Source organism: Triturus cristatus, chromosome 3_2, assembly GCF_964204655.1.
Source record: "Triturus cristatus chromosome 3_2, aTriCri1.1, whole genome shotgun sequence".
Taxonomy (NCBI): domain Eukaryota; kingdom Metazoa; phylum Chordata; class Amphibia; order Caudata; family Salamandridae; genus Triturus; species Triturus cristatus.
Window position 1 is genome coordinate 477,740,605 of NC_140584.1, and position 14,744 is coordinate 477,755,348.

Below are 14,744 nucleotides of genomic sequence, written 5' to 3' on the forward strand. Positions count from 1 at the left end.
TGAGAGTCTGAGGAGGAGGTCATGAGGGGGAGAGGCTACGGAGCGATGAAGGGCACTGTTGGAGGGTGGTAGGAAAGGTATCTACAGAGAAAGAGGTCAGTGGTGGGGCACCAATAAAGACTTTCACACCACTGCTAAAGCCGGCCCTGTCATGGCATTCCGGTTTTTGTATATCTAATTAGGAGTCGGGTCATTAGGGCCACTGTGGAACATATTGTGTGTGCTAATTATATTTACCGTTATATTCAATGTTTTGAGTTTGAGGCGATTTTACAATTTTTTCCCGGGAATAATGAAAAAGGAGCCAGATGGTGGCTGATATAGGGCTGGGGCCCAAGGTCAGCTGTGAGATAAGGTGCACAAGAGATGAATGGTAGAAAATGGATAATCAGGCCTGGAAGGGAGTGTGCTGCAGAGTCTGGGGTCAGGTGGAGGTAGTAATGAAGAGAGATTCTCTCTGACGGCTGGCAACCAGAGAAGCTGAGTACTGTTACTTGCCTGATTCCCCCACCTCAGAACCCTCCTCTTCCTATCAAAGGAACCTTACAAGGGATGCATCATTTAAACATTTAAAAAAGAAAAAAGAAAAATGAAACATTTCTGTTTCTTTTTTTAAGAGTAGGCAGTGGTCCGTGGGACCACTGCCTGCTTTTAAATAATATTTTTGCATCCATTCATTAAGTGGAAGGGGTCCCCTGGTGACCCATTCCTCTTTCTGAGTGGCTTACCACCTACTTGAAGTAGATTGTAAACTGCGAGTGTTTTGCAACTACAATTGCGGTTGCAAAACAATGATACATACAAATTAGGAAGGGACGCCCTTGGAACGCCCCTTCCTTATACCGTCTTGCACAATAGCATTTGTACATGCGAGCAGGGCAGGGGAGGAGTGGTGTGCCCACTCCTGTATGCGAAAAGACTGTTTGGCCACATAAGCCCCTGGCAGGGAGGTGTTCTGACCAATCACAGTGCTGCATGCAGCGTTGTGATTGGCTTAGGGGAGGGAGCCTGCCTGCCTGCTTCCTGTTCCTGTTTTTTTAATGAATAATATTAAATTAAACCCCCCCCCACTCAACCTCCCCACGTGACACCCCGCCCAATCCACCATTCCATCCCCCTGCGAGTCATGCCGTCCGCGACTGCCGCAGTGGCCCACCCGAAGGCACCCTTGGCCCACCCAAATAAATATTCCTGGAGCCGGGCCTGGGCTTAATATATCTGGAGTAACACAAGGCAGCACAAATCACTGCTCTGTATTCATTTTCATTTTTCCAATCTTTATTTCGACCATTTGGTCATAAAAGATACACATACATTAAAATCACAAAAATTCTGTCACATTTGATAAAACATCAGTGCGTGATTTAAAAATCCGCTTCAAACATTATTAACAATGTTAAAAATAGAGCAATCTACAGACTACCCAGCATTTTTTAAAAGACGATTACGCATATGCCATACATTTGTAAAAAATTTGGCAAGCGCAAAAACGATTGGGCCGGAAACATCACATTTTAAAATCCTGTACATAGGTATATATTCCCTGCCACCCAAGTTCTTAATCAGAGGCAGCAGCCAGTACTTTCTGGCTGCCTTATATGCTGGGCAGAAAAAGATCACATGTAAGTCATTTTCCTCTTTGTCAGCGCAAAGGGGGCAATACTTAGTGGAAGGGACTTGCGACCAGGTGCTAGAAAAGGAGCGCAAAGGCAATGTACCGTATCTCCACTGGAGAAATAACTTTCTAGTGAGTACGGGATATATGGGATCAAAAGCCTTTTCAAGTGCATAGAGATCCTTATTTTGCAGGAATTTAGAGGAAAGGGACCCCTCTGTCTGGGTAGCTAAAGCCCTTACCCTTTTGTGTTCATGATACAGATTCGCCAAAAATCTCTTAGAGATTCTAGGTGCTGTATCTGCTGGTTTAGTCCACAGTTCGGGGAGCCCCAGATCTGTGCAGGTTGACTGGATATTTTGGACCCAGGGGATACTGAGCGCCTTGGGGTGTTTTAATAGTTCGACCAGTTCCGCCCTATAGTCGGCGAGATCGTCGCTGCTCCAAAGCCTGCACCAGAAGGCAATGGGTCTTAGACTTATCTCGTCGGCAAGAGGCCGTAGCCCTAGATCAAGCCTCAAAGGGAGAAGTGGGGTGCTAGAAGGAAGTGCGGTAATTTGTCTTATGAATCTGTTTTCCGTGGATGACAGATTCCGACATGGGGTATGGCCCCACAGTTCAGCCCCATACAGGATCGCCCCCCTGGCCTGTGCTTTATATATCTGAATTAGGGCCCCCAATGGGCGATAGGTCGAACCGGTCATCATCCGGGAGATACCCCCGGTAATTTGTACTAGTTTAAGGTTAGCCCTGGTTTGATGGGTCCCCCAGGTCATATTTTCGTTGAGTGTCACGCCGAGATATTCAAACGTGGCTACTCTTTCCAGCCGTGCTGCTCCCAGCAGGGGATTCGGGCGCTGTTTGGGGCTTGGATTCAATACCATATATTTGGTTTTTGTGGCATTGATTTCCAGTCCTCTGTCCTGACAGAAGGCCACAAAGGCATCAAGTATCCTTTGGATGCTCATGGGAGTTTTAGATACCAACAGTGTGTCGTCCGCAAACATTATTGCGGGCACACTGTTGCCATCCAGTTTGGGGGCATCTGTATAGTCGGTGGCGTTCAGATGAGCGACTACCCCGTTGACAAAGAGGCAAAACAGGGTCGGCGCCAGCACACAGCCCTGTCTTACCCCTCTGCCCACGGGGAATCTGTCGGTCAGCTCCCCCGACCTCCCACACCTCACCTGGGCATAATTGTTATGGTGCAGCCTCTGCAAGGTCAATAAGATGTCTGGTGGTACGCCCATCCCTGCCAGAATGACCCAGAGTTTTCCCCTGGGCACGAGGTCGAAGGCGGCTCGTAGGTCCACGAAAATCGTGTACAAACTGCCACCCTCGAACCTCACTGTCTTCCAGTACACCAGGTTCAATCTAAAGACCTGGTCCACAGTCGATACCCCTTTCCTAAAGCCTGCCTGGTATGGACTGAGGGCACCTGCCTCCTCGATCCATTCCTGAAGCCTATTCAGGAGAACCCTGCCGAACAACTTCTGCGCTACATCTATCAGGCTAATCGGTCTGTAGTTGGCTGGGAGGAGGGGGGATCCCTTTTTGAAAATCGGGACCACCTCAGCCCCCAGCCAAGTACTAGGGATTTCCATCCCACCGAGGATACCATTAAAAAGAGCAGCGAGGTAGGGCGCCCAGACGGTGGGCTCCTGCTTGTACAGGTCTCCCGGTAGCCCATCCAGCCCAGGGGCCTTCCCCGAAGCCAGGCCTGAGATGGCAGCAGTGACCTCACTCAGTGTTATTTGGTCCACCTGAGAGCCCTGCCTTTCTGGTTCAATTGACACAGGAAGTTCTCCGGACTCGGCACTGTATAAGGACTGGAAGTGGGCCTGCCACACTCCAGGAGCTATGTTAGGCTCCACTGCCGAATGTAAACTCCCTGATCCCCCGTTCACCATTCTCCAGAACAGGCGTTGATCTTGCACTGCTAGGGCCTTAGTGAGTTCTTCCCACTGGTTTTCCTCCCATTCTATTTTAGCCTGGGCGAGAAGTTTCTTATAGGCTTGCCTATATTGCTTAAGGCGTTCCCCTCCTTTGCCCTCCTTTATTACTCCGAGGAGTTCTGTTTTGGCCCGTCTACAGGCCACATTGTACCATTGGGTTTTGCCTTGGCACCTCTCTCTTGGCTTTCGTACCTTGCATGTGAAGTGGGGTGCCGCAACTTTTATAAGTTCCTTGTGGGCATCAGACAATTTGCTCCTTATATCTATTTTTCTTGCTACACTATCAAGGTCCCCAACAATTTCCAGGATAGGGGTAATCTCTGCATAGAGCAGTGGGAGTTTGTCCTTTTTTGTGACCAGATGCTCCCACCTAATTCTTCTCCTACTGTTGTCTATAAGGAGCGTGGGGTGGTTCCCTTCTTCCTGGGTCACTAAGCCCTGAGGTGCTGGATGAACAAGATCTAACTCGAGGGCATTATGGTCACTATCCAACCTATCTATTACCCTAAAATCCTGTATAGTTGCCCACCTCGCTAGTTGGACCAGAATGTAGTCCAAGTGTGACTCTCTTCCCCAGCGGTTGTAGGTATTTTTGCCTGGTGTGTCCGATTTAACTCTCCCATTACACGCTCTAAGTCCATACCTTAAGGTAAGGGCAGTGATTTGCAACGCTAATGGGGTCCAAGCTTTCGGAGATAGAACATCAACCCCTGGTACTGCCCACCTAGCTTCTTCATCTGATAGAAACCCTTCCTGAAGGCCGGGGAGTGGCTCAAAGTGAGAATTAAAATCCCCACCCACCACATAGTATGAATCAGTCGACAGTTCAGATAAAAAGTTCGAGAGTTCATTAAAAGTCGGTGATTCTTTTGCCTTTCCCATCGGCCTGGAATAGATGTTAACCAACAAGAGGTTTGCTTTGTTTGGCCATGTTAATGAGACCACCAGGATGTCATCAGAGTTACATGGGAGCCGTGATGCCACACAGCCCAGATGGACAGCAACCCATATCACAAGGCCCCCTGAAGGGCGGCCTTTGCCTTCCCACCTAGCTGGAATAAAGAATGATATGTAGCCTTGGTGTCCTTGGTCCTCTCTAGCCCAGGTTTCCTGGAACATGCATATGTCGCCAGTTTCTATATACTTTTCCCAAGTCGGCTCTTCCAATTTGTTTGCTAATCCCGCGATGTTCCAGGAGATTATCCTCAGATGTTCAGAAGTGGGAGGTGTCAAAACGCAAGGGTTGGAAGAGGTAGGTCCTGGCTCCTCTTGTGTTGCGAAGCCTGGAGCGAGAGCAGCGTAAGTTTCATATGGCACCATGGCTCCCCTCTCCCCCTCGCCAACAGGGAGGGGAACCAAAGTTATCCCCTCGGCAGCAACTACTTCATCGGTGGCTAGGTGAGAGAATTAAAGTTCTGCTCTGTATTACTTTACTCCAGGCAGGCATTCCTTGGGTGGAGCCAGCGGCGGCTTCTCTGTTAAGGTGGAGGCGCATCGCCCCACTGCTCTCTGAGCAGTGCAAAAGGACAAAGAAAATCATGATAACAACAATGTTATTATCATTTGATTTTTCAGTGCTGAGCCAGTTTAGGGAGGTTGAGGTGGTCTGGGCTGTCGTCACGCAGGGAGGAGTGGTGGGCACCATAAGTGCGCATGACATTTTGGCCGGCCTTCTTAGGATGGCCAAACTGACATGCACACTTATCATTTCTCCACCCAGCTGTGTTGCACAGCTGGGTGAAAAACAGTCCAAGGCACTGTCTGAACGGCAAACCAGGCCACTCAGACCAATCACAATTCATGCCAGCAGTGTTGTGATTGGCTTAGGCGAGTCTGGGAGCCTGTGTACTGCCGGGAGTCAGGAACAGAATAGGACGAAGGGCAGGCGGTGGGCGGCAGGTAAGTGATCTTTTATTTTTTCTCCCCTATGCCCTCCCCACTGCCCCACCACTTCTGTTCACTGGCAGGCACCACTGAGTGGAGTGCGGGTGTTCCCGCCCATCCACACGTGGAGTTTGGCTCATTCCCAGATATACCAATAATGGTAGACCTGGGAATGCGTCAAAATGCTACGGCTCCCCAGGGGAGGCGCAACAAGTAGAAGTATCTTTATTTCTTCTTGTTTTTTCCTTTGTTTACATGTGCTGCATTCTGCAGCACATTTACAAAGAGGAAAATGCTTCACAGGACTGTTTTTGTGCACGAAGGTGCCGCTTTCTGAACAAAAACAATATTACAACACAAAAAGACACAAAATGATTTTACAGTGACTGGGAACTATTTTTAACTCACTGCACTTTCACTACCGTTGTTCCCAGTCACTGTAAAATCATGTTGTGCCTTTTTGTTTTTTTGTCTTTCCCCACCCTATTGATCCACCCCGTGCGTGGCTACGCAGGGGTGTTTTGTAAGCAGCCCAATGATGAAGCATGCCACACATCTGTGTGGGTGAGGGCAGTATTAGCACACACATCACATGCCATCACGCAATATAAATATATTTTATTACTCCCTACTCCTTCTGGTGTACTAAGTATTGACAGGGGGATTGGGGTAGGTGAGTCTGCACCCTCACCCCTTCTTTTGCGTTCACGTGATGCTTTACTTTTTAATATGTGATCTCGGTTTTCACCCTTTAAATGTTCCTTAACTGTTATAATTCATTATTGCAATTGTTATGTATGGCTCCCACTGGAAGTCATTAGTCTGAATTTCAATCTAAAGGCACAGTCCTCGTCCATTGAATATAGACTATTATAACATAAGGCCCAACATAATACTTTTTAACCTGATCTAACAGCTACCAATAGACGGCAGACTATTGGGTGTGTGTTCTTTATGGCTATACTGATTGGCATGAATGATCATACATGCATGACAATAATGCTTGCTACATGAGTGTCACAGAGTGCAGTGGATCATGTATGAAACACCTGGGGAGGATAACAAAATGTGAAAAAATATTCTTTATCTCATTCATTATCTCCTGTTTTTACAGAACTGAGATGCTGGTCAAGTGGTACTCACAATCCAATATCTGTATGTTACATGAGTGATTGGATAATTTGTTTGCTTTGTAAACCCATGGCAACGAGCCACTGGAATTGCATAACATCTAATACTTTGGAACCCAGATAGTCCTGATGATAGCGGGATGAACTGGTTGGTGATCAAAACCAGCTGTAACATGCTGACTTGGGGACGTGGGAGGCATTAAACTATCCGTACATGGTCCACCCTAGTTTTTAATGTCCCAAGGATTCCCTATCAGTAAATTGAAGTACTCAGGGAATCATCCCAAGGCATTTCAACCTCCTTTTCCTGGTCCCTAGTTTCAATTATCTGACAACAACAAAGTGCTCCCCCCAAAAGAGGGGCTGAGCCTGCCCGGTATCAATTACTATAATGGGTGAGGACTCGATGATGAAGCATGCCACATAGAAATGGTTGGTGAGAGCCTGCTTAAAACAGATGTTCTTTCCCTCAAAACAGGATTATTGCGAACCCAAGAGATTTTTGACTTGGTCTATCATATGGACAATTCAGAGTTTTACTGGTATAAATCTAAAGAAAAAGTTGCTTCACAAAGTTTTGTTTACCCAGTGTCCTTCAGTCACATCCGGGTCTCCAGAAAGCAGTTACAAGCTAATATGTGGAATTTTAGCTAATATGCTGGTCTGTCCTACCTCTCTTGGGCAGTTGCAGACCAAAGGAAGGCACTGGAATAAGTATGGCATTCTGGTGACAACTGCTGTATCTCCCATAAGCCAATAATTCTGAACAGATCAACTGCCGTCAAAAGAACAGCAGTCCTTGCAGCATCAGCTGACAGAGAGCTGCTATCAGAATAGACACTAGATCTCAGCTCTTAATTTCAGTGTGGAGAACATGGCAGTCAGATGGGAATGAGGAGGGATGGTCCAGATGGCAGTGAGGGAATGTGGAAATAGTGTGTCAGCGAATAGAATTGAAAAAAAGTGTATATTTGAACAATGTGATGGTGGCATGGTGGAGGAGAGGAAGTTGTTTGGGTGGATGTGGAAGATGATTAGACTGGTGAATTAATGGAAAAATGAAAACTGTGAAACCACATTGGAGGAAATGCAATCATGTAAACCCAATTTTAAGGAAAGACAATTTTAAGAAAATACAAAAAAATCTAAAACTAAAGCACATTTTTTAAAGTAAAATAATTTTAGGGATACATTCAAAGTGATATTAAAATTGGGAGGCGATTCGGGTTCGTAGGAGGTTTTTGGGTTAAGGGATGGGTAATATTTAGGGGTGATGAGGGGTTTTTAGGGTTCACAGACAGGCAGAGTATAGCGCTGGAAAGGGGTTTTCAAGATTCAGTGGTGGTGAGATTGAGGGGTGGCAAAGGGTTTTTAGTGTTCAAGAATGGGTGGGGTTTAGAGGTGGAAAGGATTTTAGGGGTTTGGTTTAGGGATGGGTGAAGTTTCGAAATAGAAAGGATTTTTAGGGTTCAGGGATGAGTGGAGCTTAGGGTTTGACAGTCCTATTAGAGATCAGGGATGGGTAGACTTTAGGGGTGAGGAAGTTTTTTTTGACAATTTAAAAGATATAAATGTGAAGTAATGCCCCTTGAAAAAAAGCACTGAAATAAATAAATCAGGCAAAAATGTTAATAAATGCAACCATTGCATTTATACCTTAAAAAACTAAACATTCAAAAGCCAATTTTGAAAAAAAGACTTTCTATGAATTAGGTTCTATGAAATGGCGCATTCCATTAATCCTGGCAATTTCCATTGAACCGTTTAGATTAAATGGTTTCTCAGTAATAGTATTCCCTGAATTTTTTTTTCTTTCTTTTTACATTTTTTTTATTGTCAACACAAGAGTAGGACAATAGAGAGGAAAAAAAAATATAAAGTGATTCATAATAATCAAAACCCATACATTCCATAATAGCAAGCAATTATAAAGTTAAATTATTTGCTTACAGAGGGGAGTAAAATAAATAACAGAATCATATTCATTTCATATATCGTGACCTACTATTTAGAACAATGATCCCCAAATCCTGTTAAATTTACGCATAGAGTGAGCCCCCTTTGATCTTGCTAATGCTTCCTCCATATCGTGTATTTGTCTAGCTAGTGTCCACCAGTCCATTACTGTGGGAGATTTTGGTGAGATCCAGACCCGAGCTATTGTCAGTCTTGCAATGACAAGCAAGATAGTTAAAAGATCTTCAGTATCAGGTCTCGAGTTACTTCTTCCCATCATTATTTCCGTAATCGTTAAAGGGGTTTCAATCCCCTGTTTTGGGATGAAATTTGAGCCACCTTCTGCCAGAATAGAGAAATTTATGGACATGTGACGAACATATGTTTTATGTCCGCCGCATACAGGCCACACCTAGAGCATTTTGTCTGGTCATTAGCCTGATTATTAGGTGACCATTTTGCTATCCGATCCAGAGTATAATATAATAAACATATTGTACAAAACTGTTGCATTCGCAGGTTGGAAGAGTGTACTACTCTAACTATTATACTAAGTGCGTGTGATATATTTTTAGCCAAGACTGGTGTACCCATAACTCTAGTCCAACGATCAGCTATTCTTGGGCAGTCATCCAATCTGTGAGTGCAAAGACTTTTAAATGCTCTACTGATCAAAGATTTTTCATTAGTAGCGTGTAAACAATCCCATATATCCGAGTCAGATATGTTCCTCAGATTTAAATGCTTTATGAAATAATCCCGAATCTGCATATATTTAAACTGCATATTATCTGTCAAGTTGTACAAAATCTGCATTTTCCCAAAAGTAATAAAACCACTGTGATCGTAAAGGTCACCTAAACATGCTACCCCATGACTAATTCAGCGTTTACCTAGAGGATCGTGAAATATCACTGGCAGCCCTGGGTTGTACCAAAGGGGAAATTTAACATGAAAAAGCGACAAATCATATTTAAGTGAGATAGCACGCCATATGATTATACTATCTCGGGCAGGCTTAAATTTAACCCTTTTATAGTAGTTTGGGTCATTAGTTCTAAAGAGAAACAGATTGCTCTCTTCACCCAACATAAATTTGTGATAATAGGTACTCCTCTCGAAATTAATAAGGCTACGAAGACGGCCAAAATAAGCAGACCAAAAGTAAATTTTAAAATCCGGAAAATCAAGACCTCCTTGGCTAAAGGGAAGTTTTAACAAGTCCAAAGCTTTTCTTTCTTTTTTTTAGCCCTGGATGAAGCTACTAAAAATCCCATCTAAGCGTTTAAAAAAAGAAGTGGTCACTCGCAATGGGATAGACCTAAACAAATAAAGAAATTTTGCCAGGATCTTCATTTTTATAATATTTATGCACCCAATGATGCCTATAGGTAGCTTATGCCAACTCTTAAGTAATTTAGCTGTCTCTTTCAGTAGTGTTTCATAATTTTGAGGAATTATTATTTCGATCTGTGCCGCCATCTTAACTCCCAGTTATGTAGCTGTCGAAGTTACCCCCTGCATTGGGAGCATTGATTTATAGTTCAGAAGAACCTGGGTTTTATTAATATTTAGTTTATACCCAGAGATCAGCCCAAACTCCTGTGCTTCTTTTGTTATCACTTGCACTGCAGCCCCCGGATCCGTTGAGAACACCGCTATGTCATCAGCATATGCGATGACTTTAAGAGAATTATCCCCTAACAGAAGAGGGCAAATTAACTGCTGATTTTGGAGAGTCGGGACAAAAGGCTCTATATAAAGAGCAAGTAAGAGTGGTGATAGGGGGCACCCTTGCCGGGTGCCCCGAAGAATCGGAAAGATGGTTGATTGTAGTCCAGCATACATTATTTTAGCACTAGGTTTATCATATAAAGCTTTTATCCAAGTTATATATTGCCCTTTAATACCAAAGGCTGCTAATATGGCCCACAAAAAATCCCATCCCACTCGGTCGAATGCTTTCTCAGCATCTAACAAAATCATACCGAGTGGGGTTGATCGCACCTTTTTTTCATATTTACATGGGCAGTCGTGTCTCTCCCTTGGATGAAGGCATGTTGCTGAGGCGACACCAGACTAGGTAATAGAGAAGATAAACGGTTCGCAATAATCTTTGCAAAGATTTTTGCTTTTGCATTGATGAGTGATATCGGTCGATACGACCCACACTCATCCGCCGGTCTGCTTTTTTAAGGAAAAAAATGATTTGCGTTACCTTCCATGAATCAGGAGCCCTACCTTCTTCACCAAAAAATCTTATAACCTGACTGAATGGTAACAGCAGTTCCTCCAGAAAAATCTTATAAAATTCTAGAGGAACTGTATCGTCTCCTGCTGTTTTACACGCTGGTAAAGAACTAATTGCCAATTTTATTTCTTCTGTTGTGATATCTTTTACTAGAAAATTAGATGTTTCGTCCTCCATGCTTATCAGAGGGTTGCTTTGTATATAATTAGATATTTCCTCTTGTTTGGGCTGATCTTCTGGAGTACATAACTCTTGATAGTAAGCCATAAATTGCTCCTTTATCTGATTTGGGCGATCGTATAGTGTATTATTAGTCTCCCTAATCCTCTTTATAGTAGTCTTAGCCTTATCGTCTGCAACTTTAAATGCTAAAATCTTACCTATCTTTTCACCAGACTCATATTATGAGAGTCGGTGCTTGTTAAGTTTCATTATGCTTCTCTCCCTGAATGTCCTCTTCAATTCTGATCTGAGATCAACTAAGGTGTAACCCAGATCTTCCATATTTTGAAGGCCACTGGTAACTGGCTCGATATGCTGGTTTTCTATCGCACAAATAGCTGCTATAGTTGCTTCCATTATCTTTTTTCGCTCCTTATTCTGCCTCCAAATATATTGCTGGGTGAAACCTGAAGGACTGGGCTATTCTAAGGCCCAGCGGTGCCAGGGGACAACACCTGAAACCTTCGTGGGTTACCTGTTCCGGCGTACAAAACACAGAGACACGGGACACTTCCTGTGGCATCAAAGATCAGCATTTATTCACTGCAGAGATACAGAAATCTCAAGAAGTACACAACGTGTAGGTTCTGAGAGACTGCTTCGAATTGCACAAGTGGATCGCTCCTTTTATACACATTTTCGTCATTGAACAGCATGGCGAACAAAAGGTTACAGCTTAGTTCCCACAATAAACTTCAAAAAGGTCGCATTCATGTTTTCAGAAACCCGAAACATAATTACAGCAGCATTGCCGGTTCCCAACTGTAAAAGCACATTAAACACATTCCATTCTGACCGTAACGAATTAGAGGAAGGGACAGAAACAGATGCAAAGGAAAAAGATATGGATGTACAACAGTTTAGAAAACAGTGTAGAGAGCAATAACGGAAACTTGATTGCAGGATCAAAGGACTCGTGCCTAATGTATGCACGACTGAAACAATAAACGGCATGGCAAGATGAGCCTTAAGCGGGGCCATCTGCCTTTGCCATATCAGCCCCCTCGCCATAAAAGACACCTTCAAAGGAACATGTGTCCTCCACGAAAGCTTGGGAATCCCAGGGTCACGAAGCGGACAGTGTCCATTCGCTGGATACTTGAGGGCAAGAGACAAAATGGACGTCGTATCTAAAATGGAACCCAAGGGTTCAGATGGACATACCCAAGAATGAGACGAACCATACATAGTAGCGTAGCGAAAACGCGTACACCCACTAAACTCGTCATTTGCGGTTCGTAGATACCAAACACATCCATATTCGAACATACCCAAAATGTCGCTCAGATTCTCACGGAACCTCAGACGCTCCTTTTGCCCTCATGTAGGCAAGCACTAGTCGAGATCAGAATCGATTTCGATATTCATCAAATCGTTCAGTTGCTGCTGGAACATCATTCTATTCATCAACGTCTCTTTGGTAACTGATGGCCGTCTTATACACGTTGTAGCACAAAGGCCACATAAGGCCGGACCACACTGTACGCAAAGACAACACGTGAACAGAAACGTTACAACAACCCCCATCATCATCAGAATCTTCCAACCCCAAGTTGATATCAGGCCCCAAAACCATCCTAGAAGCGTCCAATTACCCTCGTCCACGTGTATGGACTCGGAGATCTTATGCAACTTCGAGATGGCTTGGTAAACAGTTGGAGCGTTGTCAGGAATGAAAATGTAACAGCTCGAATGGATAACTTTGCACACACCACCTCTATCTGCAAGAACAACATCTAGAACCATACGGTTCTGCAACGTCATAAGTCTATCCGCCTGAAGTTCCGCTGTTAAATTACCAAGAGCACTCGCAGTTATGTTAGCAGTCAATTCTACCACACGGGTCAACTGTCTCAGGTTCCTACTATTAACCATAGGTCCCCAAAACGGCAAGAAACCCTTAAAAAAGTCTCCTGCTTCTTGACCCGCAGTGTCTTCTTTGCTGACAACGCCTCTCACAACTCTAGTTTTATGATAGTCGGAGGCAACTGTAAAAGTCGGTGGCAAAAGATTTGCAATGTAACAGGTTCCCGAGAAGTCACGGGGCAACCATGTATATGCACGCTCATAACATACAAAATAGGTACCCTTGGCAGTCAGGAAAACAGGGGAAGAGAGCATCGGTAGAACGTACGTGTCAGTACAAGCACTGTCCCCAAGCTGGGCTCTCGGATTTCGACCAAGACCTTTCAAGCAGAAATTACCGAGGTGGGGTATGATCCATATTGGAGACGAGCTCTTGAGCTGTCTATCACCCACTGACATACTATACTCAGCCTCACTCAGATCTTTGTATGCCTGTATCTCTGCATCTGGAATAAGCGACACATCAAAAATATCTCGATCGAGATCAGCAATCGCTATCGCCAAAGGCTTGTGGTACGGACCAGGACCAAAGTTCGCGGAACGTGGCTCTCGACTGGGGTAGGAATCTAGTGCACTACGGAACATAGTTTGGAATGCTCGAGCTGACCCCTGGGAACTATAAGGAAGCACCAAATACGGAATACCTCTATCCATGGTATGTGGCATTAACCCACACACCCAACAGTTGGTAGTATTCATCACCAACTGATGCTGATGTAGGAGTTGAACAAAGGAGTTATTCATGAATTCCGCACGTCTAACCTGCTCATGTTGGGGCAGAGGATGAAAGGAATGTGGAGAAACAGTAGTAATGGAACTTAATGTAGGAGAAAAGGTAGGTGAAACAGAAGGCAATAACGACTGTATCCCAAAATACACTCCGCCCACCAATAGCATAGAAACAGTCAGAAACAGTAGAAATACCTGAAACAAAAAACATTTCGTTCGTACAATCTTATGCAATTTTGATCTTTGCGCCGACATCCTTTCTACTTCCAACAGCTTAGAGAACGCCATCCTCTAAAAACCGTCCGTACGTTCTTGACGCACTTCGTTCTGAGTAGCAATTATCAATCCCCAGGAGTTCCCAGGAATCGACAAAAGGTAACTGACCTAGTATCAGGAACCTGCTAAACAGAAGGAAGTACCCGCACGGCCCTACGGTTAACCCAGATGATAGGTTTTCTTAAACAAACATCCAACTTAATAAAAAATCTCTTAGCTGTAAAAAAATGCACGCAGAAGGAAACTCAAAAATCAGCAAAGGATGCAATGATTCTTAATGTTCGTGGCAACAGTAAAGGAAAATATAGAAAAAATTATTAGTCTTTGTCATGTGAACGAAGAAAATATCGACATCTTCCAGGTCGAGTCTGCTCTTCAAATAATTGTTCAGCTGGTGAAACAATGTTCAATCGATCAGATGACAATTCAGACCTTGAGTTTTCCAAAACTGACGACTCAACAGATGTGTCCGGCTGCAATGAATTGTCTACTGCAGGTTGAGCATCGCTAAACGGCACGTAACGTAGAGGAGTCTCAGTTTCCGCTGTCGCAATACCAGTTCTCACCCAATTATCTGCTGGTGAAGGGATCGAAACCTTTTTGGTATGGGTGGCATGCACCCAGTTCTTTCTGCCTTCCAACCGTACTGCAGTCCTTGTTGCCAGCAGCACTTGAAAAGGGCCCACAAATCCCGGCTCCAGATTACGTTTTCTGCCAAAATTGCGGGTAACAACCCAGTCACCCGGTTGGAGCCGATGTCCAGGACCCTCTGTCTGTGCCGGTAAAGCTTCAAAGACCTGTTGATGAATTAACCTCAGTTTAGCAGTCAGATCATGAAGATAATCAATTAACATTGGATA

At 44.3% G+C, this 14,744-nt stretch overlaps 1 protein-coding gene across 1 annotated transcript; it reads right to left on the reverse strand.

The window, feature by feature from the left end:
* Nucleotides 1-12,326: 12,326 nt before the first annotated feature.
* Nucleotides 12,327-13,896, reverse strand: LOC146857565 (endogenous retrovirus group PABLB member 1 Env polyprotein-like). The gene has a single exon (XM_085646828.1). It carries the CDS (start codon nt 13,894-13,896, stop codon nt 12,349-12,351), a length of 1,548 nt encoding a protein of 515 aa, XP_085502954.1. The 3' UTR covers nt 12,327-12,348.
* Between the last annotated feature and the right edge of the window lie 848 nt (nt 13,897-14,744).